Source organism: Protopterus annectens, chromosome 14.part0 (assembly GCF_019279795.1).
Source record: "Protopterus annectens isolate FY-2018-M chromosome 14.part0, PAN1.0, whole genome shotgun sequence".
Taxonomy (NCBI): Eukaryota; Metazoa; Chordata; order Ceratodontiformes; family Protopteridae; genus Protopterus; species Protopterus annectens.
The window spans coordinates 365,584,632-365,609,846 of NC_056748.1; the positions used below are offsets into that span (position 1 = coordinate 365,584,632).

The 25,215-nt window shown below is 38.7% G+C and overlaps 1 protein-coding gene across 3 annotated transcripts in view; it reads right to left on the bottom strand.

Annotated features, from left to right (window-relative positions):
• The window catches only part of FAM149B1 (family with sequence similarity 149 member B1), a 1,523,608-nt gene that overhangs the window by 1,317,847 nt on the left and 180,546 nt on the right, over positions 1 to 25,215 (bottom strand). For all 3 annotated transcript variants that reach the window (XM_044056091.1, XM_044056089.1, XR_006362759.1), the window contains exon 3: positions 18,072 to 18,214. In XM_044056091.1, coding sequence (XP_043912026.1) covers positions 18,072 to 18,214 — 143 coding nt within the window. The remainder of the gene's footprint in view (positions 1 to 18,071; positions 18,215 to 25,215) is intronic.

The following is a 25,215-nucleotide window of genomic DNA, read 5'->3' on the forward strand; positions in this document are numbered from 1 at the left end:
CTTTACTTATAGGTCTTTCTCATGATCATGTTTGGGGGATACACATTTTGTGCCCTTTCAAATGAACAAATCCTGTTGTAGAACACTACACCAGTTGTTAATTTGTACTTTCATAAAATTAATATAATTTGTTCCTTCCTGTTTCTTTGGTAAAGCAAAAGAACAGGGTTTCTCTAGGGCTCTGTCTTCTAACTCTTATTTATTTATTTATTTATTTTGAAACATGTCTTCTGGAGAAGCCTTGGATAGCCTTTTCCTCATTTAAACAAAGGAAGCATCTGTGTTGTCCATTTTCATTCTTCCTCAACTGATGGGTCTCGGATCTGACCTGGCTTGACCACTTTTTCCAGATTCATGGATTCAACTCACGAGCTCCTTCCTTTACCCATAATGCCCCAAGATCTAGCATAACTCAGATCAACTTTGCTGTCCCCAATAATACATAGCTGATGCTATAAAGAATTTGTAATGCAGAGGCAATAGAGGTTAGGAGGCCAGGAAGTTGAAGAATGAAAATGGACAACACAGATGCATTGTTAGGGTTAGTACATAACATTTGCATCTGATGTTGTCGTTTTCATTCATTAGTCAACTAATGGGACAAAGTCCTCACCTAGATGAACCTTGGATGGTCCTCATGGAAGGATATGTCCGAGTTCTGCACAGCAAAAAGCTGCTCTGTTCATAGAAACCAAATCTAACTTGTAATGAGCAATAAAGGTACAAGCATTAGACCAAGTGGCAGCAGCACTAATGTCATCTATTGATAAAAAAAACTAATGCCTTTCGGCTTTTCCCGGTTAGGGGTCGCGACAGCAGAACTCTGGTCTGCTAATGATTGGCAGTGGATTTTTAAGGTGCCGAGTTGCCAGCCCGACGCCCAACCTTCAAAGAAGGTACACCCATTCACGCATGCCCCTGCCTGCATGTCTTTAAACGTCACTTGACCGCGGGGAGGACATGCAGACTCCACACAGAAGGTGCTCCAGCCGAGAATCGAATGGGAGAACCAATGTCATCTATGGATGTTCTTGACCAAAAAGCTGAAGTAGCCATAGGCCTCGTGGAATGTGCTCTAGGGGGGGGGCTTAGGCAGAGGCAATCCTCTCTGGCTATAGACAATGGATATGAAATCAGTCAACCATCTGGCAAAGTCACTTTGGAAACTGCCATGCAAAATCTGTTTGGTGAAAAGGATGCAAACAATTGGTCAGTTTTCCTGAAATCTTTGGTCCGATGGAGATAAAATAGAAGTTGCCCATGCACATCCAAAAAATGGAGCATGTATTCAATTTTATTAGAAAATTTGTGGAAGAAAACTAGAAGGTTAATGACTTGATTAATGTTAGACTCAGAAACCACCTTAGGTAAAAAGGGGGATCGGTAAGTAAGGAGATCAGAATCACATTTATTGGCCAAGTATGCATGTATACAAGGAATCTGACTCCAGTTTCAGTGACTCTCCAAGTATGAATTATATAAACATACATACAACTATTAAGAACAAAACAAATGACATACATGCAACTATTAACAAGACAAAAAAGTAAATATACCTAAACATATACATACAGGTGCAAAGTGCAACTCAGAGCAAGAAATACTGAAATAAACTCTGAAAGAAACTGGTATTAACAATATGTAAACAATACTGCAGAATCCTCGGAGGCTTGGGAAAAAGAATACCACAGTCTAATAAGCTGAGTTAACCGTTTATGAACTTGATGGCCTGTGTGTGTGTGTGTGTGTGTGTGTGTGTGTGTGTGTGTGTGTGTGTGTGTGTGTGTGTGTGGGATATTATGTATTCACCATAACGTTCCATGTTTGTTGTCCATCTCACCTTCATTCTTGCTGGTTGGATTCGGAACCGAGCATCGTTTCCAACTCGGCCTTTATTAAAGCTCAATTGCTTCCACTGGTTCCGAGGCTATACCCTATCCCATCATGCTTGGGGAAAAATACCCAGTTTGCAATTACTATCCCCAGTAAGAAATATATATACATACATATATATATATACATACATACATACACACACACACACACACACACACACACACACACACACACACACACACCCATAACATGTGCTATATAGGACTAATGAAGGAAATCAGAGAACATGAGTCCTAAATCAAATAAAGACTTCTTGATCCTCTAGGAGTGAAGGCTGGTGGAAGGAGGATGGGACGCAAGAATGAAGGCGAGATGGACAACAAATATGGAACGTTATGGTGAGTGCATAACTTCTTTATGTTATGTTGTCCTATCTCACCTTCATTCTTGCTGGTTGGGACAGCGTCCCTAGCACCTTCTTTCTTGGGTGGCTCAAGGGAGCAAACTTTTCAGAACAGTGGATCCAAAAGAAGCCCTGTTCTGGGAGGCCACATCTACTTTGTAATGAGTGATAAAGGTATGAGGTTTAACCCATGGCGCTGCAGCACAAATTGAATCCATAGATAACCTGGCCTGAAAAGCAGTCGAGGTGGCAACAGCTCTTGTTGAGTGACCCTTAATTTTACCAGGCAGTTGTCTACTTTGAGACGTGTATGAATAGGTAATCATATCTGTAAGCCATTTTTACAGAGTGACCTTTGATACTGGAGCACCATATTCTTTTTATCTGAAAAGGATACAAATAACTGATCAGATTTCCTGATTTCCTTTGTTCTGGGCAAGTAAAAACGTAACTGCCTGTACACATCCAATTGAAGTTTATATTCTGCCCTTTGCCATAGTTCAGGAAGAAAACAGGTAGGTCAATGGATTGATTTAAGTTATACTCAGAATAAAAAAAAAAAAACTGTTGGCTCCAATAAAGGCTGTCCTTCCAAAAGTTCTTCTTTTCAGAGGAACACCCGACCAGAAAACACTTCCACCAAAAAGCACACGTGGTAATATCCAAATGTTAAGGTTTATTCACAAAACAAAAATTACGTAAAATAAAATAAAAGTAAATGGATTAAGCGCTTTCATCTCCCCTCAGGAGACTTCATCAAAATCAACATCCAAAAGGGCTTGACCCATTTTGTATCAACAAAAAATCCATTTAATTGGCCAAGCAATTAAGTACACCACATATTAACTGTTAAAGTGCTTAACACATTTAACAGACAAAAAGAAAAGAAAGAAAATTTCCATTACTAGGCAACAAAAGCAGCATTCCTTTTGTAGTACATAAAAGTGCAGATTATGGTGTATAAAAACAAGGTCATAGTATACTTTATACAACTATTAATGAAAAATTATAAATTATAAAAAGTTTATTAAATGACAATGTTGTGTACCAGTATGTAATAGTGCTTACTAAGGTTAAAACTATTATAGGAGCCCTAAACTATTATAGCAACAATGATTAATAAATAGTAAATACATTCTCTAAAAAACAGTATTAAAAACATGAGTTATATAAAAATATAAATATGTAAATATATGAATATAGAAATACATAAATATAAACATATGCTCATATATACGTGATTTCAAGTTACGCTCTGTCTACCCAATGTAGTATACCCAGCATATACAGTACAATAAGCAAAATACACTACTCCTTTAGTGTAGCAACAAGAGTATGTCCTACTCTTAACTTTACAAAAAATACTGGGTAATATCTAAATCTTTCATTCCTGTTCCTGCTATAAAGGGACATTGGGAGCACCTACCACATTTAAAGGTACAGAGTTTAGGACATGCCCCTTCTCTATTGTCTCTCTTTTTCTTTTTCAGAACATTCTTTAAATTATGGTTCCTTTTAAAACTATATCTAAGGGGTTTCTGAAAACAATCCACCTTAGTGGACATCCTTCTAAACATATCCCAGGTACTGTTAATACATTTCTTCACCCACCCAATGTTGGCATAGTGTGTTAATATCAACTATGGTAGTTGTGGTGCAATCTGTTCGGTCCCCACCAAAACTCTTTTTGACACAAACTATTTCTCCACTGGTCAATAGTGATAGGTAAATGGATCCCCACCCCTGTACAACATTACTTTTAATGGGGTTGATTAAGTTATCCGGGTACCCTCTTTCCTCAAACAGGGTATGGATATAATCAATTTCATTCATAAAATCTGTTTTGTCCAATGTCATCCTTGCTAGTCTAACCATTTGTCCTTTTACAATATTGCATTTGAGAGTATACGGGTGATCACTATCATAGTGCAGGTATGAGTTTGAGAAACACTCTTTTCTGTATATACCAAACCTGTAGGCTTTGTTGGTATAGTCTTTGGATAACCTAACATCTGAAAAATGGGTCTCATCCAACCCTAATTCGTATGTAAACTTTAAAAACCCTGTCGTATGGTTCAGATATTCCATGAAACCTGGGATCAAATCACTAGTTCCTTGCCATAAAATAAATATATCATCCAAAAATCAATAATAACCAAGGATATATTTATAATACGCTGAATTAAATATAAATTGTTTTTCCCAGTGTAACATAATAACGCTGGCATATATGGCGGCACAGGAAGCTCCCATGGCAACCCCATCTATCTGATGATACAGTTCTGCTTGAAAATAGATGTAGTTATATTTTAGTACCACCTCCATGTTCTCCAAAACTAATCTGAACTTATCTGATGTTAAAAACCCAAATTCAACCAACATCTCCTCAAACCATGTTAAGCTTGTTATGTGAGGTATCACCGAAAACAAGTCTTTTACATCAATAGTTAAAAATATACTGTTATCTTTGTATTCAGTACTTCCAATTTTATTCAAAAAATCCCATGAATCAACGAGAATGTGTGGGTATCTAAAATAAAAACTTTTTAATTTTGTATCCACATAAATTGCCAGTGGTTGCATTTTAGATCCCTGCAAGGTAACAATGGGTCTCGGGGTTGGTTGTCCACCCCCTTGTGTATTTTGGGGATCCCAAAAATGGCCAGAATAGTAGGCCTTGGTACCCTCAAAAACTGAAATAACTGCATGTCAATCAACCCCTGCATTAAATTGTCCTTAGGTTCATAGGTTCATACTAGGCTATCTGCCCGAGGGCATTTATAAGCCTAGCCCATTGTTTTGTGGCTTACGCCACCCCTTTAGTATGGGGAACTATACCCATTATTTTGCTGTGCCTCTGTCGAGCACCCATCCATTGGTCAAGATTTCTCTTGAACAAGGCCAGCGAGGTGCTCTGCCTCACATGTACCGGGATTTTGTTCCACAGCATAGGGAGTCTTTGGGTGATGAATCTATCCCTCCAGCACGTCCTATTAATAGCCGTGTCGAGGTTTAAGTCTCCCGCCCTTGTGGCTCTGATGGATCTAGATTTTTTGAGGTGAAGCATATTCATCAAATCTGGGTTTGACATGGCCTTGTATGTTAGGCAAAGGTTACCTCTGAGCAAGCGGTAAGCGACTGAATAGAGCTGGAGTTCTTTCAGTCGGGCAGCATAGGACAGATTTTTGAGACCCTTTATCCTTTTGGTGAGGAACTTTTGTGGCCTCTCCAGCTGCTGCAAGTGTCGGGTCAGATACATTCCGAATGGGGCATTGTACTCAATCATTGGTCTGATGAGTGATGAGTAAAGGGAGACTATGACCTCCCTTGATCTAGATGAGAATCCCTTCATGATAAGGTGGGCAATGTAGAAGGACTTCCTAACTACTTTAGCTACATGGGTGTCGAATCACAGACTACTATCAACCTGGGTCCCCAGGTCCCTGATAACTTCTTCTGTGCTCAGTGGATTGCCACCTATTTGGTAGCTAGGGGTAACCTTGTTTTTCCCGAAGGGTATGACTATGCATTTTTTGGCATTTAACTTTAGGCCGTGGCTCTGGCACCAGTTATCCATTTCTGTGAGACCCTTCTGAAGGATATCTGTGTCAGATGTGTTTTCTACTATGGCCCAGTTTGCAGTCATCTGCAAACTTTGTCAGCCATAACCCTCCTGTGTTTGCTTGTACTTGGAAAAGTAGATGCCAAACAAGAGTGGGCCCAGGACTGAGCCCTGTGGGACACCACTTGTGACAGGTTTTGAGTCTGACATGGCGCCAGCAACTCTGACCCTGTGGGTTCTGTCACTCAGCCAGTTTGCAACCCATCTTGTGATGTATGGGTTAACATTTAAGCTGATGAGTTTTTCAATGATACCCGAGTGGGGTATTGTATCGAAGGCCTTAGCCAGATCGAGGTAGGCTGTATGGACTGCCTTTCCTCATCAATGGCTTTGGTGACTGTTTCAAAAAGTCAACCAAGTTCAAAAGGCATGATCTGCCTTTGACAAAGCCAAACTGGGTTGGATCCAAAGTCTGCAAATTCCCTATGTCTTTATTTATGAGGTCCATTATGATCCTCTCCATGGCTTTGCAGATAAGGCTTGTCAAGCTAATGGGCCGGTAATTTCCAGGGTCTGTGGAGGCACCGCCTTTGTGAAGTGGGACCACAGTTGCAGTGCGCCACTCCTGGCAATGCGTATCCAGAGGTAAGACTTTGATTAAACAGCTGTCCTAGCTGTGGGTTTAATTCCTCATTGAGTTCGTGGAGCACACAGCCGGGGACACCATCGGGTCCCATGGATGCTGTGTTTTTTGCTTTGGAGAGAGCAGTTCTCACTTGGGCGCTGGAGATGGTTAAACCAATTTTCTTATAGAATATATTAAGTTTGCTCCTAGATACCACTACGTACCTATTATTGGCATTCAATATATCCAGCATTTTTGCCATATAATCCCATTGTTCCATTAACACCACCCCATCCCCCTTGTCTGGTTTCATAACTCAATTTTTTTTCATTTGCACTCAATTCCTTGAGTAGTTTCTTTTCTTTTAAAGACAGGTTAGAACAAACATCCTTACTTTTCCCATATCCATTTTTTATCAAACTAGTTACACACATCTCAAAATTTTGTAAATCCTGCTGCAATGGGGGATTGAATGTACTTCTCTTTGTCAACTTGGTACCTTTAGTAGTGTTGGAACCACCTTTAAATATATGTTCCAAGTTTAATTTCCTTGTAAATAATTTAATATCCAAAATTATACCCTTTAGTCTTGGTTTCTTAACTGGTACAAATGTAAAACCTTTAAAAAAAAAAGTGAAAAATAACTCATCAATTTATAAATCTGTATAGTTATATATATTAAAATTCCTTTGTGTATGAATAATAACCTTACCACCATTAGGACTCTGAATTACTCTCAATTTCCATGTTCAGGGTCAAATCAAATTCATCCCCATGGGTACTTCCATAACTAATTTGGGTATTGGTACATGGGGTGATATCACCATTACATCCTGTGCCTTGTTTTCCCCTATTGGTGTGGGTTATAATTCCTCATCACTTCTGCATAAGACAGTTGGTGTGATGTTTCATATCCTCTCCGACCTCCTGGGCGCTTCCACCCCTAAATGGCTACCTATTCTATTGTTAGCTTCCTCGTAGTCTTGATAGGTAACATTGTTGTTGGTGTGTATGGTGTTCCCCCTCCTCCCTATGCAATCTTTCTTATCCCAAGGTGAATAATTGGTTTTCTCATTATGCCTAGGGTAAAACTTCCTATTCCCTCTACCATAACTACTAGTATCACAATAGTAGGCTCTATCCTGCTCATTTTCCTACCACGTGTGCTTTTTGGTGGAAGTGTTTTCTGATCAGGCGTTCCTCTGCAGAGACACTTTTGGAAGGATAGCCTTTATTGGAGCCAACAGTTCGTTTTTTGTGGTTGTTGAAACTTGCATTTATTATACTCAGAACAAACTTTGGGAAGAAAAGATGGATTAATTCTAAGGGAGACTATCTTTACGGAAAACTAAGTAAGTTAGCAAAAAGGTACCTCTCAGAAAGGCCTTGCACAGTCTGTGAGACATTATGTTTGATCCCATATCTCCCAAGTGATAGTTGGATATGGTGGCTAGTTGAACTTGAATAGCAGCCACTGCTGCCCCTTCATTAAAAAGTTCTGCCAAAGAAGTCTAAGATGGATGTTACTGGGGCTGTAAAAGGATCAACATGATTGATGGAAGCCCAATGAGAAAACCTTTTCCACTTGTTAGCATAAAGTTTTCTAGTTGTGGTCTTACGGGATGAAACCAGGAAACGTTTCACAGCAGGGGATATGTGTGGGAGCCTGGCTAAGACTGGAAGTGGAGAAGCCAAGCTGTCAATTTGAGGGTTAGGATCGAAGGATGGAGCATTCCCGACGAATGCATTAGGAAGTTTGGTACTGGGTCCAGAATCCATGGCTCCTGTTGTAGATGGCGGCAAAGGAAGGGGAATGAAATTTGACGAGGCCAGTATGGAGCTAAGAGTATTATCCTGCTTCTCAACAAAAGAGCTTTCTGGAGTACTTTGGGGATTAACTGGAATGGAGGAAAGGCATAAAGACATCCCGTGGGCCAATCGTGTACAAGTGCATCCCTTGGTGACTCTAATAAGCGATAAAAACCTCACTTATTTTATATTTGTAAGAACACGTTATCTATCCAATCAATTCCATAGCTCATGAATATTCAATTAATTCAGAACAAAACTCCCTAACAAGTAACTAACATACATAATATATAATGTTCTGTTCTAAACAAGTTTACAAAACCGAAAAATTATTTGCTTGAATAAATATAATGTATTCAATAAATAGCTTGGTGTTAAAAGAATATACATATTTATATGTATGTATATATATATATATATATATATATATATATATATATACATATTTATATGTATGTATATATATATATATATATATATATATATATATATATATATATACACACACACACACATATATATATATATATATATATATATATATATATGGGTCTAGGACATTTCACTGAATGCACATTTTACTGAAAGTCAAATGAGTGTGCACTTTTCACTGAAAGCTCAATTCACTGAAAGCTCAATTCACTGAAAGTCATATATGGCCTTTTCCCCACTGTAGTGTGATCCTGGAGTTAGTATATATAGTAAGGGGGGGGTGTGGGGGAAGACTCCCACCGGTCGCTCCCTTATTAACTAAGAAAGAAGTGAATTGTGCTTTCAGTGATTTTTGTTCAGTCATTTGAGATTCAGTGAAATGTCCTAGACCTCTAATATATATATATTATATTATATTATATTATATACACATACATACATATATACATGATTTTCTCTGTGCAAAAATACAAATACAAAACTTCCCAAACACAACTTCTTTATAGTTAAAAATTTTAAATATATAAAATAATAACTAAGCATTAAATTTCATTAGCCCTTTGTTTCAATACCGGCATAACGGATATATTGTCATTCAGTCCAGGGAGGGCATTTAATCTAATCTGCCATTTATATTCTAGTTTTTTCACCCTGAGTTTGTCATCTCCCCCTCTTTCGTTTGGGATCACTCGGTCAAGCACAAAAAAAATTGAACTTCTTATAGGTGGGACATGTGGTACTATGAATAAACAAGGAGTTATGTGTGTCTTTATTTTTAATTGCCCTAAGATGTTCAGCTATTCTGTCTTTGAGTCTCTGTATAGTTTTTCCCACATAAAAACCTGGGCAGGTGCCGCAAGTAGCCAAATAGATTAACATGTCTAAATTGCAACTACATCTGCCTGGGCTTAGTATGGACCAGTTATATCCAAATACTGTTACATATGGGCCATCATGGATATATCTGCAGTATTTACAGGCCCCACATCTATACATAACTGAATGTATACTTTTTGAAATTGGCTTCTCTAAAATATTTTTGTTATTCTTTTCCCTACAAAATACAACTCTTGGTGTCTAGCCCAAGCTTTGCTTCATACTGGTATCAAAATGTGTGTCTCATATTCTCCTGACAATTTCTAAAATTGTGGATGTTTGGTGGTTATATCTCAATATAAGAGCATCTGATTTGTAAGGTTTAACATTTTTCTTTGGACATTGGTTTCCTCCCCATAAAAAAGGAGGAAATGAAGTAGTTCTCTTCCTTAGTACTTCATTGCACACCTCCAAAAGTAATTTCAGTGGATATCCTCTGTCCAAAAACATACCAATTAGAGTATATATTTCTTTTTGGTATTATCACTAATTAAACATGACAACCTTACCATTTGGCCCTTATTAATACTTTTTCGCTGATGGAATGGATAACAACTTTGGTAATGCAATAGAGAGTTACTACAGGTTTCTTTCCTAAAAATATTACTTTGTAAAGTGAATAGCAAGAAAATCTATCTTCTCACTACTCCAATTACTAGTAAATGTATAAAAAGAGGTAGTAGTATTTAAATAATCTACAAACTGTTTAGCCTCTTTTGCATCACCTCTCCACAATATTAGTATGTCATCCAAAAAACGATTATATAAAATTATGTGGTCCCTAAAAGGAGACTGGAATCAAACATTTCTTACCAGTGTAAAAGTTCCAAATTTGCGAAACCAGGAGAACACTTTACTCCCATGGCTACCCCTGATATCTGATGGAATATTTCACCCTCAAAACTTAATTGTTCTTTAACACCATTTCCATCAGAACAACTAGGTATCTATTTTCACCCCATTTAATTTTTTACTTTTTACAAGGCTCTCTCTAAAGTAATTTAAGCCTTCATCTTGTAAATAACTGAAAAAAGATTTACCACATCTACGGTAAGAAAAGAAAAATTATTGAGGTCCCTTATAGCACTCAGACACTCAAGGCAATGCCAAGAGTCTTTTAATATGTGTTCAACCCCAGTTACCACCTGTTGTATTCCCATATCCATGAATTAAGCCATCAGCTCAGTTTTTCAGCCCTTTGCTGCCACAACTGGTCTAAATGGGGGGGGGGGGTCAATATTTTTGTGGATCTTGGAAATCCATAAAGCAACAGGCGTAACTGGGTGTTCCACATTAAAATAATTGAATTCATTTTCCATGTATTGGCCCTTGAAAGAGTGCGTTCAGCAAGAACAAATCTATTCTATGATAAGCAATATTCATCTCATTTTAGAGACCTTCTGGTATGTAGAATAATCATTTAAAATGTCTTGCATTTTTGCCCAAGTAGCTGACGCGCACACACACACACACACACACACACACACACACACACACACACACACAAACACACAGATAAGAGTTATATACAACCACACAAACACTCCTGGGGAAGGCTGGCACAGGTTTTCCAGTTGTGCCCCTTTTACCCAGACTATACGGTAGTACCACTTGCCACCACCCACTAATATTTATCAACTACTAAAAGGCCCTTATGAAAGGGTGCACAATTAAACTGTGCAATATTTGTATCCACATGGTAAGTGCAACTGAACAGTCAAGGCTTATTGGAGTGGCTTGGCCAGTATCATTATATACATGCAATGTACTCTACAGCTTAAATTATCTCTACACAAAACAGCCACAGTTGAAAGGTTTAAAAATATTTAACAATAAACAATAAAAACAAAAGACAATACTTCTTACTACACAGTACTAGTCAAGAGTTCAGACAGCACAGAGAAATGCTTAAAATAATACAGTAGAAAAGTTCTGACATCAATACAGAAAAAAACTAATCTAATTTTCATAATTCCTAGCTATATCTGAGAAAAAAGAAGTTTTGTCTTTACCATAACATTCCATCTGTATTGTTGATCCTCGTTCAGTCATTCCGATGTCAGAACCGATACCCATACATAAGGAATGAACGAGGATTAACAATATCAGATATACTGTTCTAAAATAAACTTACATATAGAACACAGGCAGAGTGCTGGTGGATTGGATGTCCTCATGACAAATGATAAATGTTCTCATTCTTTCTGCCTTTAAATTGATAACAAAGTACCACTGATTCATTTCGGATTACATAATTTCTTTTTGGTTCCCAGGCTAACAGAAACTCAGAGGTTAATAGCCCTTTTGATCTTGCAGCTGGTCAGGAAGCCAGAGCAATAAAAGAAATTATACATGTAAATTCTAGCCATTAACTCTGGCCTCAAAACAATAGGCAGAATGCCTTCCTCTAGACATATTGGCTCCGAGTTTTAGATCAAAGAATTTCACAATGCTTGACTTATCAGCTTTCCTACAGCAGAGTGCTCGGTTACATTTTTTCAGTTCAATATTCAATACAGTCTTTTTATATTTAAGAGAACAAGCCTGTGGCTTACGTTAGTACTTACAAATGACAGAATTGTCTACAAAATTCTATCTAGCTAGGCTGGCAGCCTTCACCTATCCTCATAATGCATTTAGGAAAAGTTTTTGCCTTTTAAAATGTTATACACTATCGAAAGACGGTACCAGTCTTTGTAGATCTGACTACAGAAAAATCCTGCTTGGCATATAGTAATACAGAGTCAGAAAATACAGTGTGTGAAACAGCACTCCTGCTAAAAACAAATGATTTCAGGCTGTAAAAGCAGTGTGCTATGTATAGCAAAGTAGCACAATACTAGCAATTGAAAAGTAAATGCAAAAAGAGTCTGTTTAAAAATAGAAATTCTGGCTAAAATAATTATTTTATCATCCTAAACACAAGGGAGGATTTCCTCTGGAAATTTTATTTCAGCACGGTAAAGTCATAATTTAATAGTTCTGTATGTGCTGCAACAAAACTCACTTTAGTAAAATAACTATCGAGTCAGTAATATTGCCATGCATGCTGCAGGTATATGTGTGGCAGATAGCCAGCAGTATAAGAGAAAATTATGCTCTTTCTTCAGAGCTTCACAGTGAGTTGTTTACATTTATTTGTGTATTAGCAAAGGACAAGATTTATTCATTGAGGTTAAAGTCTTGTGCCCAGCAAGCTGAACACTCTGTTATTTTAAGGAGGTACATCATACCTTGTTAAGTTTACCTATTGTAATCTCTGTGATAAAATAATGCAACAAGTCTCTCATTACCTCCTGGTGAGATATGTATCTTCAGGTATAAAATATTTCTATTTAATTACTTCATAAATATGTTCAGAATTAGTATCGATCACAGATGGAAAGTGGCAATAAAACCTTGGTCAGCAGTGTGCATGTAATACTTGCACCTCAAGAATAGATGCATTATATTGGAATGGAATCAATCATTTTTTACAAGCTTTACTTAATGAATCCTTTACCTTAACTAAAACATTGATTATACTAAATGTAAATGAAGGTCCCTACCTGAATAAGACAAATATGTATTTGTTATGGACAATACCTGCTATATCTAGGAAATGCGTAACGAGAAGGTGGAATTCAAATACACCCCCGACCTTGGAAGAATTCTACACTTTACTGAAGACAACTGCATTGATGGAAATAAAAATCAAAGAACTACAAATCTATCCCAAGCCACTGGTAAATAATCCTTAGAAGAAAGTTATATCTTTGTTGGACACTCTGCAATAATCATTATTGTATTTTGGATAACTGATCTGTTAATTCTATATTTAATAACATACAGTGTATATAGTTGAAAGTCAGGCTATTGTAAATATTGTATATAGTTGTTTAAAATGATATTTAAAAATATTATGTAAATGTTATTTTAACTGAAAAAATTTTTGAGCAAAAAAAGAATAGATACATGTGTGTAATTAAAGTCATTTTAAATAACTGAGAAATTTAACATTACTCAAATTTTATCTGAGATGTGCAACAAAAAATGATGTTTACATTCTAAAATATGAAAGTATTTTTTTCTGTTTTATAACTTGTGTTTGAGAACAAGCCAAATGCAGCCACACTATTCCATCTTTAAAGATAAGAATGCAGGTTCACCTAATTCTTAAACTGCAGTTTCTTTGGAAGGATTTCCTTGGGAAAATGATATTTAATTGTAAATATTCTCCACGTCTAAAGTGCTTATAAATGTCAAGTGTTGACTTGGCTCTTTGGAGTCCCAGTCATAAAAGTGTTTCTATAGCCATATGTGTTGCCACAATATATGGCAGCCATCATATCACTTGGTAAACTATATCCTCTCTGGCAGACTGACATAAAAGATGCATTTCTAATGCCTTTAAACAATGGAGCCGAGTGACTTATGAAAAAAAATGCCACCATGCACACAGTAAGAGATGGACACCATGATGTAAATAAGGTATCATATATTCTTAGTATGTTATTTAAAAGTGTGTGTGGTACATGATGTAGTTAATTCCTGTAAGAGGCAAGTAAAATATCCAGCAAGCAGTACCTATTACTAGGTTCCAGACCAACCAAGGGTGATTGTCATAACTATATTTCATACCATGAAATCTGTAAGCATAGCATAACTAATTACTTTACAAATAAAGCATTTTAAACTTAATTTACTTGGCTGCAACATTCTGTCCTAACTAACCTTGAATTAACATAGTATATCTCCAAACTTGTAGTAGTTTTCAAACAGCCTTTTCAATACCACAAATTATTTAGTAGCCATTGGGGCTGACTGCCATGAAAATTGGCTATATTTTAAAAGGTTCAGTGGGAGGACAAAACTATGAGTAAAGCCAGAGAGAGAATGTAACTAGAATGATAACAGAACAGCCTACAGCAAATATCCCTACTTCAAATTAAAAATGACTTACTACATAGGATTAAAAAAAAACAAAAAAAAACAAATATAGTGTACCAGCTGTGGATATCTAAACCCTTCAAGAATTTGGTGATAATAGTGATGCACAGCTTTGCTTTTGGGAGCATCTAATTAAAGAGGAAATCAAGGCTAGAGTTCTAGCCATATTTTATTCGCCGGGCATAACACAAGTAAAAATCAGTTTTGTGTACGATGTCCTAAGTGATGCAAAACAACCATAAACCCTGCTTTAAATCTCCCTATTCCCATACCTCTAAAAAGGAATATTTGAGAGGATTGCAGTGGATATCACTGAGACACTGGTCAGGTTCACAAATGGATTTCATTATATACTGGTAATTTTTGGACTTTGCTACGAAATACACAAAAACAATCCCACTCTGAAAAAGCCAACACCAAATTTAGAGCAAGGGAGCTGGCTATACCAAAAATACCCATTTATTAGGGAATTGCCTTTATGTCTAAAATCATACATCACCAACATCATCATTTTAAAGTGAAACCATTCAGGACATCACTTTATCACTCCCCCCAAACAGAAGGCATAGGGCAGTATTTTACCAGAACTCTAAAATCCATGTTAAGAAAAGTCACAAAGGAGGATGAAAAGAATAGGATCAACTTCTACTCGCCTCTTATTTACCATCTCAGATATAAAGTCTGACCTTGAATAATGTTATCTTCACTGAGTCAAGAACTCAGTCACAGTCATGACATGATCATCTCAATGTCAAAAAGATCAACCTAGACAGGCTAGGCCAGCATTGAGAAGGGTCATGAAAAACATAAAGGGCTAGCAAGGGTTTACGTCAAAAACATGATCAATGTTAAGACTGATTTTGACATAACAGGCTCTCTCAACCCGATGAGCAAATAGGTGTAGACTGTTGAGAAGGATTAATTCCCAACAACCTAGAGTGTGACTATCAGCCCTGAGCCAAGGTGATGTAAACATGAAAGTCAACATGGAGGGCTGAAAATAAAGGGCTCTATAACTGACCAAGAGCCAAGGTTAAAGATAACATGGGAGAGTGATATTGAGAATACTGGCCTCAAAAATAAGATTAAATGCATGACCCAGAACTGAGGTTGAAGTCAACATGGAGGTCAGCAAAAATAAAGATGTAGATGGAAGTCATAGTTGAGATGAAAGTCAATAACAATGTTACCAATCTCAAAAGTAAAGTGGGCAAATGAAAAAATATCCAAGAGTCAGACACATGCATTGTCACAAGTAATATCAAAGCCTGAGCACGGTTGTTGACAGGGCCAAAGTTACATGAACTGAATCAACTTGAGAAGAACATATTCAAAAACCATAAAACACTCCACGAAAGGGATGGAAGATGCAAAAAAAAAATCTTTTCAAGTAGTAAAGCAGCAAATTCATAAATTTTTATAAGGCACCAAACAGGAAGCCAGTACAAATAATAATTAAACAGCAAGAATAATAATGTCAAGAAAATGGGGGACACCGAGGGAGGCAGAAAGAATAAAAAATGCTCAAATGTAGCTTCACATGGCATAAAGAGATTTGGAGAACAGTCTTTACATTTACAGGTTTATGAGAAAAGGTAAAGGGCCAGGTAGCCTGGGAAACTTCTAAATGTCATGCTACATTTTGTCAGTCTCAGTCCTAAAGGTAATGAAGATGAAACTCCCAATTTCAGATCAAATTATTTGCTTTCTGGCCATAACCTCCAAGCTTTTAAACTCCAATAGAAATATAAAACAAGAACAAAGAAGAACGAAACTGTGAAAGCATACAAAATTATTAACTAAAGAACAGTACTTCCTAGCAGTTCCCACAAGAAAATGTTGAACTGTTTTCCTTGCCTTAAAAAATTCTATTTGTCATCTCCTCCCACTATTTAGAATTGTTCATCCCTTTAGACTCAGTGAAAGATGTAAATGTTTTGATTTTTAGACCTAATCAAATATTTTTAAAGTAAACAATATTGCAATAAAACAATGCAAGAAAAAGTACACTATCAACCAAAAAAGTCAGAAGTACTCACAAAGCATTACTTTCTAGCAGCTTTCTCTAAAGTCTTGGTTTGTCTCTACCTGTAATAAAAATGCATTCACATTTTATCACAAAATTCAGGAAACAGGTAATCCCTTTGGCTTTAAAGAAAGAAATACAAGGTTTATCTACTGGTCCATACCAAGTAAAATCTTTAAAATAAAATAACACTGCAGGAAAACGAAAGGCAAATAAATAAATAAAACTGCAAGCATGCAATTGATGAAAAAGAAAAAGGAATACTCAAACAGCAGTTTCGTCTGACAACAATGGCCCATTTATGTGCTTTAAATACTGTATTTCTCAGCTTCTCCTACAGCATAAAATGTTAATTATCTTAGTTTCACATAAATAAGTACAAAGGCTTATTATTATTATTATTACTATTATTTTTAAGAAGGCTTATATTTTGACCCTAACCTAGAACTGTAACAATGCCAAGACAATAATTGAACATTGTAATAAAACAAGGCAAAAAATAAGTACACAAACTATAAAACAAAAATCAGAATTCTCAAAAACCAGTCACTCCTGACAGTATCTATCTGTGGAAAATAAAGTGTCTGTGACCATGAACATAAATGAATGAATACAGAAATAACCAATGTATGGTACATACATGCATAAAAAACCCACAGAGAAGCAGCCCAGGAAATGAACAGTGAATTTTAAAGAAAAAATAATTATTATCAAGATTCAAGTTAAGGAATGATACAAGAAAGAAATACTGGTCTAGCCATGAATACACTACTAGCCAATATAACGAGTGAAATCACAGGTAACTGATTTTAAGACATAGCAGGTCTTTTCACTGGAAGCTGAGAAAATATCATTTTGATTAAGTGGTTTGTGTAGAGTCAGCATATACAAACAAAAATAAATAAAACATATACAAATGGAAATTAAGACAATCAAAGACATGGTTATAGGGTGAAGCTGATTAGCAGCTCACAACTTTAACAATATGACATACTGTCAGATTACAATAACCATGTGGGTCATAAATGAGAAAAAATATGTAGAGGATTAACAATGTTATGATCAATAGTCAAAACACAGCCAAGAGTTTAACAAGAAACCCGATTTTAATGATTTGTGGTAAGGTTTTATCACTACCTTAATGTTTGTAGTGTACCCTAGCCAAGCTCTTTCAAATGCATCAGAGATTAAAATGAAACCAGATAAAAACACACAGCAACAGCGAAATTTTAGCAGCAACACACCAACATTTTGGTATATAAAATGAATTTTTATCTTTTAAAGAATAAGTTTTCCATTTAAAATGAATTTAGGGGTATTATTTTTGTTTGTATTTTCTATAATATGTGTAGAATATTGTTATTGACAAGGTCACTTTAAATAAGGAATGTTATATTAATTGAATCATTGCTTAATTGTTTGGATATGTGCTATATAAACTAATTGTTTGTAGCAAGCAAATGTGATCCTTGAAGGCGAACTGCCGAGGTACCAGGTCTAAATGGTCTAAATAAAGTGAAGAAAGGCATTGGCTGTTTGGTGTGTTGCTGCTATTAAAATGAAACCACCCTACCTGAGATGGGGAAAACGTGATGCCCACTGCTTGCATTCATCCTGCAAATTCCACTGTTCTGTGCTTCTCTTGTTCTCATAAAGAAACTCATCAATTTCTCCAAACAGACATTGCACTTGTTGGGTGGCTGACTTGTCAAATTCCTGCAAGAAAGGATCAGAAGATTATATGCTTCTCATATTCAGAATTCATAAACAGTGTTATTTTGTGACTGCCTTAAATAAAAAAATGCAATACTTTAATAGCTGAATATCACTTAAAGACTGTCTAACACTGGTAGTTCTGATGTACCAAAAACTTAATGGATGAGCTAGGCATGGTTTAGTACTTGATGTGTTGCTCATGGATGAAAGCAGTAAACAAGACAGAGTTTTGTGTGTAGGTATCTACAAGTGCCAGGAATGCTAAAATCTTTCCCGTTATAAAACAAGGAGTGACAGAGAATAACAGAGAACTTAAAATAAAAAGACTTGAGTGCCTAGCAAATATTAAAGTGCATGGTTAAAAGCAGTAAGGTAGGCTGCGGTGGTACAGCGGTTAGCATTGTCGCCTCACGGCAAGAGGTTCTCCAGTTCAATTCTCAGCTGGAGTGCCTTCTGTGCAGTCTGCATGTCCTCCCCACGGTTGAGTGAACACTAAAGACATGCAGGTATGTGTGTGGGTGTTCCTTCTTTGAAGGTTGGGCGACGGGCTGGCAACTCGACACTGCCACTCATTAGCGGACTGGTGATCTGCTGTGGCGACCCCTAATCGGGAAAAGCCGAAAGACTTTTTATGGTTTAAAGCAGTAAAAATCTAAACATAACATTTTAAAAATGATCACTGTTTAGCAAGAGTTCTGTTCTTCATCACACTAGCCACAAAGTTGCATCTTTAAAAGTGACACAGTTGTCTTCAGCCTTTGGAACTTGTTGAATAAATCTGTTAATTTTGTACAACCTGTTATGATTTCTGAACACTAGTAGCTGGAACTGCAGTGATAGCAGGCAATTCAAATTCCAAAAATCCAAAAAGGAAAATAACCCTTTTCTGAACTGAATGCCTAGCGTCCCTACTTAACACTGATGTCCTCTCTCAGGTAGCATGACAGATTCTCAGTATGGACAAGACAATTAAGTGTAGTGTTAAGACAGAAGCCTAGGTATTTTTTCTTCTTCTGGTTAATGACGTGAACAGTCTTATCCAGGGATGCACAATTACTCAAAAAGAGAGTTAATTAAATTTCACCTTCAGATACAAAGTATACAGCTTACACTCCCACTAATACTTAACATGTCCCATGCATATGTACATTAGTTTTTGAAGGGCTGATTAGTAAATGCTTCCTTAAACTGCCATGGGTAGTGACTTTACTACCTCATACCCAAAACGTTTCCTGGTTATATCTGAATGTCATTCATATATCTTGAACCCTGATATGACTATTTACATTGCAGTTCTTTATATACCTTCTTGCTCCAAAATGCATCCTTAAATGACATACACATGGAACCATTTAGCATGTTCATTAAGACTGAGATCATAGATACTCCACCTTTTTCATCAGCAATGGTGTGAGCTCAGAGGTAGTTTATAAGATGGAAAGAGATGGAGCAAGTCCTCCTAAAACACTATCACACCACTTTGCAAAGATCAGATCTAGAGTACAAGTTTTACCCAATTAATTACTACAGCTGTCACTGATACCCAACAGAATCTTCAATGAAATTGGACATCTCTCTAAACGGATACCTTACAGAATCTTCAATGAAAAGTACAGTTTTGTACCTACCATAAATGTAGATGTCCGATAGACATGCAACTGCAGTCATAACATGTGGGTTGTCCTGCCTCAGGCAGCCCTCGGTCGGCCGGATTCCAAAGTCTGGGTCCGACATCAGCTGATGTCGTATTTCTCTCCGACGTCAGAGTGGCTGGAGTACATAAGCATCAGCCGACGCCATTTTCTTCAGTGTTTCTTGCCCCAGATGCCAGGTGCCCTCCAAGGAAGGCTGTAATCAAATTGTAAGACAAAAACAGGATTCCAAACAAACAAATGAGCAATAAAACAAATACACCATAACAGATATCCCCAGCTAAGAGTAACAGGGATAGGAGTGGACCCTAGGCATAGAGGGGTATGGAGGGAGGGAAAATCCGACTGCAGTTGCATGTCTATCGGACATCTACATTTATGGTAGGTACAAAACTGTACTATGTCCTTCAAGAATGCAACTGCAGTCATAACATGTGGGTAGAATACCATAGCTTAGCTGGGGGAGGAGGTATGCTCTAGGACAAAGATGGTGTGGCAATCAAACCCTGCAGGACTGCCGAAGCAAAGCCTGCTCTGGATCTGGAGTATAGAGGGAGATTGTAGTGTTTGGAGAATGTATGCACGGAGCTCCATGTAGCAGCTTCTAGAATGTCCTTGGTAGGCACCCCTCTTAAGAATGCTGTAGAGGTGGCTGTAGCTCTGGTGGAATGTGGTCTGACATTGGCTGGAACAGTCTTTCCATGAAAGGAGTAACATAATCTGATGCAATGTCCAATCCATTTAGAAATAGTCTGTTTTGAAATTGCTTTTCCTTAGACTGCAGGGGCGTAAGCTACAAAAAGTTGTTCAGACTTCCTACTGGCTTTGGTTCTGTCCAGGTAGTATCGAAGTTGTCTGTGAATGTCCAAGGTATGCAACAGTCTTTCCCCCCTATTCTCAGGATTGGGGAAGAAAGCAGGCAGATGAATTGCTTGATTTAAAGAAACCCTAGATACCACCTTTGGCATAAAAGTAGGGTTGGTCCTTAATGAAACCCTATCTCTGTGAAAAATAATAAAGGGTGATATTGCCATCAGGGCCTGTAGCTCTGAAACCCTTCTTGCTGAGGTAATTGCCAACAGGAAAGCTGTCTTCCATGAGAGAAATTGCAAGTCAACTGTAGCTGCTGGCTCAAAAGGAGGTAGAGTCAGTTTTTCCTAGGACAAAATTGAGGTCCCAGGCTGGCACGGGGCCTTTCTTGGTGGCTTAATGTTTTTGATTCCCCTGAGGAATTGCCTTAGTAAAGGGTGTGAAAAAACAGGAGGATCAGTGTTGTATCTAGCTGAAATAGCAGATGCGTGTATCTTTATGGAAGAATATGATAGGCCGTTCTTTAACATGTCTGCCAAATATTCCAAGATGAGTGGGATGTTCAACAAAGATGCATCATGTCCCTTGCTGGTATTCCAATTGCTGAATCTTTTCCACTTTGCTAAGTAAACCTTTCTGGTGGATGGTCTTCGAGCCTCTGTCAGTATCCGCTGAACTTCCTTGGAGAGAGATAGGCTGTAGTTATTCATGGGATCTCCCAGGCTGTTAGCTGCAGTGTCTGAAGATTTGGATGCACTGTTTCGAAATTGTGTTGAGTCAAAAGTAGAGGCCATTGGGGAAGGGCCCACCTCCTGGTGTGACATAAGCTCCGTAGTAGTGGGTACCAGTGTTGTCTTGGCCAGTCCGAGCTATTATGATTCCCTTGGGTCTCTCTGCTTTGATCTTTAGTAATACTGAGGTCATCAGTGGCAGAGGTGGGAATGCATAGATTGTTAGGGAGTTCCAGTTGAATGAGAGGGCATCTATTTTCCAAGCTTTTGGATGATATGTCCTTGTGCAGAATTTTGGCAGAAGATGGTTGAGGTGAGATGCAAATAGGTCCACTTCTGGCTTGCCCCATGTCGAAGTGAGTTGTCTGAAGGCCTTCGGATGTAACCTCCACTCGTGTGGCTCTGTGAAATTCCTGCTTAGGCTGTCCGCCAACACATTGTCTTTTCCTGGAACAAACTGGGATAGTAACTGGATGTTTAGGCTCAGTGATTTCTCCCAAAGATGCATTGTCAGTCTGCAAAGGGGGTAAGAGTGGGTGCCCCCTTGCTTGTTTATGTACCACATCACAGTGGTGTTGTCTGTCCGTATCAGTAAATGGCCTTGCTGGAGTTGGTGTTGAAAGGCCTCGATGGCATGCATTACTGCCAGCATTTCCTTTTGGTTTATATGCAGATGTGTTTCCTTTGGAGTCCATTGTCCTTGAATACACCTGCCTTCCATGTGCGCCCCCCATCCAAGGTCTGAGGCGTCTGTGGTCATGGTCTGTGTTATCTGTGGTTTTTTGAATGACATACCTGTGTTTGCCTGGCTCACAGAGGCCCACCATAAGAATTCCTTTTGCAGGCATGGAATGAGCAGTATGATTGTCTCCAAGTTGTTGCTGTGTTGAGACTAAATGCTTTTTAGGTACCATTGAAGCTTTCTCATGTGTAGCCTTGCTAATGGAACCAGTAGAATGCAGGATGCCATGTAACCCAGGGCCTGTAGGAATCTCCTTGCAGTCATCTGGGTGAGTTTTGCTAAACCTTTGAAGTAATGAGTTAACTTTTCTTGCTTGTCTTCTGTCAGGTAAGCCATCTGAGAAGCTGTGTCTAGTTTGGCTCCTAGGAAGATTATTTGCTGGGATGGCTGCAGTCTTGACCTTTGGAAGTTGACTGTGTATCCCAGAGCTTGAAGTAATCGTATGACATAATCCAGGTTTTTTGTCAACATCAATTTGTTGTCCGCTTGTATAAGGCAGTCGTCCAGGTACGGGTAAATTTGTATTCCCTGGAGCCTGCAATGAGCAATTACTGAAGCCAGGCATTTTGTGAATACTCTGGGCGCAGTAGATAAGCCAAATGGCAATGCTGAGAATTGATAATGCTCTGGCCCTGCAAGAAATCTGAGGTATCTTCTGCAGCTGTGTCTGATAGGGACATGCAGGTATGCCTCCTTGAGGTCCAGAGTAATCAGCCAAGACCCCTTGCCCAGCATGGGAAGGAGCTGCTGTAAAGTCAGCATTTTGAACTTTGGTACTATTAGGAAGGTGTTTAATGCGGACAAGTCCAGTATTGGTCTCCATTGAGATTCTTTTCTTGGAACAAGGAACAGTCTTGAGTAAAACCCTTGGTTCTGCTCTTGTTGTGGAACTCTTTCTATTGCTTTCATCCGAGTCAGCCGAGTGATTTGCTTGATAGCCTCTGCCCTCTGGTTTTGTGGTAGGTTTGGCATGCCTTGTTTTCTTGGTAAGGTATGAAAATGAAACCTGTACCCTCGGTCTATAATGTCCAAAATCCATTTGTCCTTTGTCAGTCTGTGCCAATTTTCTGCAAACAGAGATAATTTCCCGCCCAAGGGAGCTTCTATTTGTTCCCTGGTAGGCGGTAGTAGAGGAAAGTCATTGAGATTGTGGTTGTGGGGCAGGTGAAACCCCTGCGTCACTTCTTTGATTTCCTGGCTGCCATTGTCGTCCCCTGTAAGGGCCTCTGTACTGGCCTCTTCCTCGGCCACGTCTGTTCTTACCCCTTTGAAACTTTTCTGGGTTGGGAAAGGACCAGTTTTTTGAAGGCCAATTCCTACTGAATCTGGGGGGTTGTACCTGAAGGAAATCTTTCACCGTCTGAACTGATTTTGCTTTTTCTTCGATGGTCTTTAACACATCCTTAGCATTTGCACCAAAAAGCTTGTTCTTTTCCAAAGGTGCATCCAGAAGTTTTGCTTTAACATGATCTGGTAGAGGTTGATCCTTTAACCAAGCATGTCTACGGATGACTGCCCCTGTCATAGCTGCCCCTACATGAAGCTTCCAGTGCATCATATCCACACTGCAGGAAGTGATTGCTTACTTGCTGAGTGTTATGTACAGCTTCCTGCAAAGTCTTCCTGTCTAAAGGATCAGGAGTGGCTAATGTTTTTTGTAAATCTTCTAACAGATAATCCTGATATTGTAACATATGAAAAAGGCAATTTAAAGCTCTCATAGATAAGGTAGTGGATGTGTAAACCTTTTTGCCCCATCTCTCTAATGACCTAGCTTCCCTGTTGGAGGGCAAAGAATTTTTAGAGGTGGAGGCTGAAACTCCTTTAGGCCCCTGTGAAATAGTTTCCAAATCAGCAGTATGGGCCCTGAATAAATGGGAATGAGTTTCTGGGACCCTGTAATACCTGTCTGGCTTGGCTGGAGCAGGAGGCAGAGAATCAGGGGTAGCACTAGAATCAGAATACAAATCATCCAGAACATCAAGTACAGGAGGAATAGCTAAGGGCCTGTGCTGAGGCTTCTTAAGGAAAGTCCTAAGGCGTTTCCTGGAGTCAGAATATTCCTGACCTTGCCACTTGAAATGTTCCCTCATGGTGTGCAGCACTTCCCCAAAAGAAATATCCTCAGGAGGGGAGGCCGAGGGGATGGAATCATCTGCATCTGAGTCCTCATAGGTCTGGAAGAGCTCTTCCTAGCTATCAGAGTGGACAGAGCCCTCAGATTCTTCATCTGAAGGGATAGGGTCAGAGGGTTCAACCCGGGGCCTTTTGTCAGAAGGAGGCTGGGATCCTCTCTCAGGATGGGCCTGTGAACCTCTAATCATGGAAATTAAATCAGCAGCCATGGACATAATTTGTGTCTCTGGAGTAGGCTGAGGAAAGGATTTAGAAGTAATATGCTTTGTTTTGCTGGCTGCCTTAGCCCTAGTGTAGGCCTTAATAGACATGGCCATAGGGGGCCTGGCAGCTACACATGCAGGAGTGACCTTGTCTACAGCAATGGTCTCTGGCATTTCCTCTGTTTCAGTATCCGGAGGAAAATCGATAACTGGCGTTGGGGTAATGTCTGGAATCGGAGTCGCCGGTAATGCGGTGTCTTCGGTTAGGAGCCGTGGAGAGACCGTCTCAGAGGAAACCGGAGCACTTGCGGTAGGTTTTGGCGTTGAGTCGGTGCTAGACGCGGGCCGAGGGTGTCGGTCCCGGTCTTTGCGCTTTTTGGGAGTTTGCGATGTTGGAAGATCTGACGGCATGGTGTAAGCAAATTTATCGCCGAAGAAATCTTCAGCGAACTCCACCCGGCGCCTGAGAGTGCGCTTGTTGAAGCGAGCACAGGCTACACAGGCCGAGACGTCGTGGTCTGGGCCCAGGCAAGGGAGACAGTAAGAGTGGAAATCCTTATGAGGTATTTGTTTACCACAAGAAAGACAATTGTTAACTTTTTCAGTAATTTCTGACATCGGCTGAGGCAAGAAAAGGTCCCTAACGGGGTACATAGCTTTTTTGATGACTTCGGTATCGAAGAATACAGGAGCTGACCGACCGGCACTTGCGAACTGCTTCTGCTTC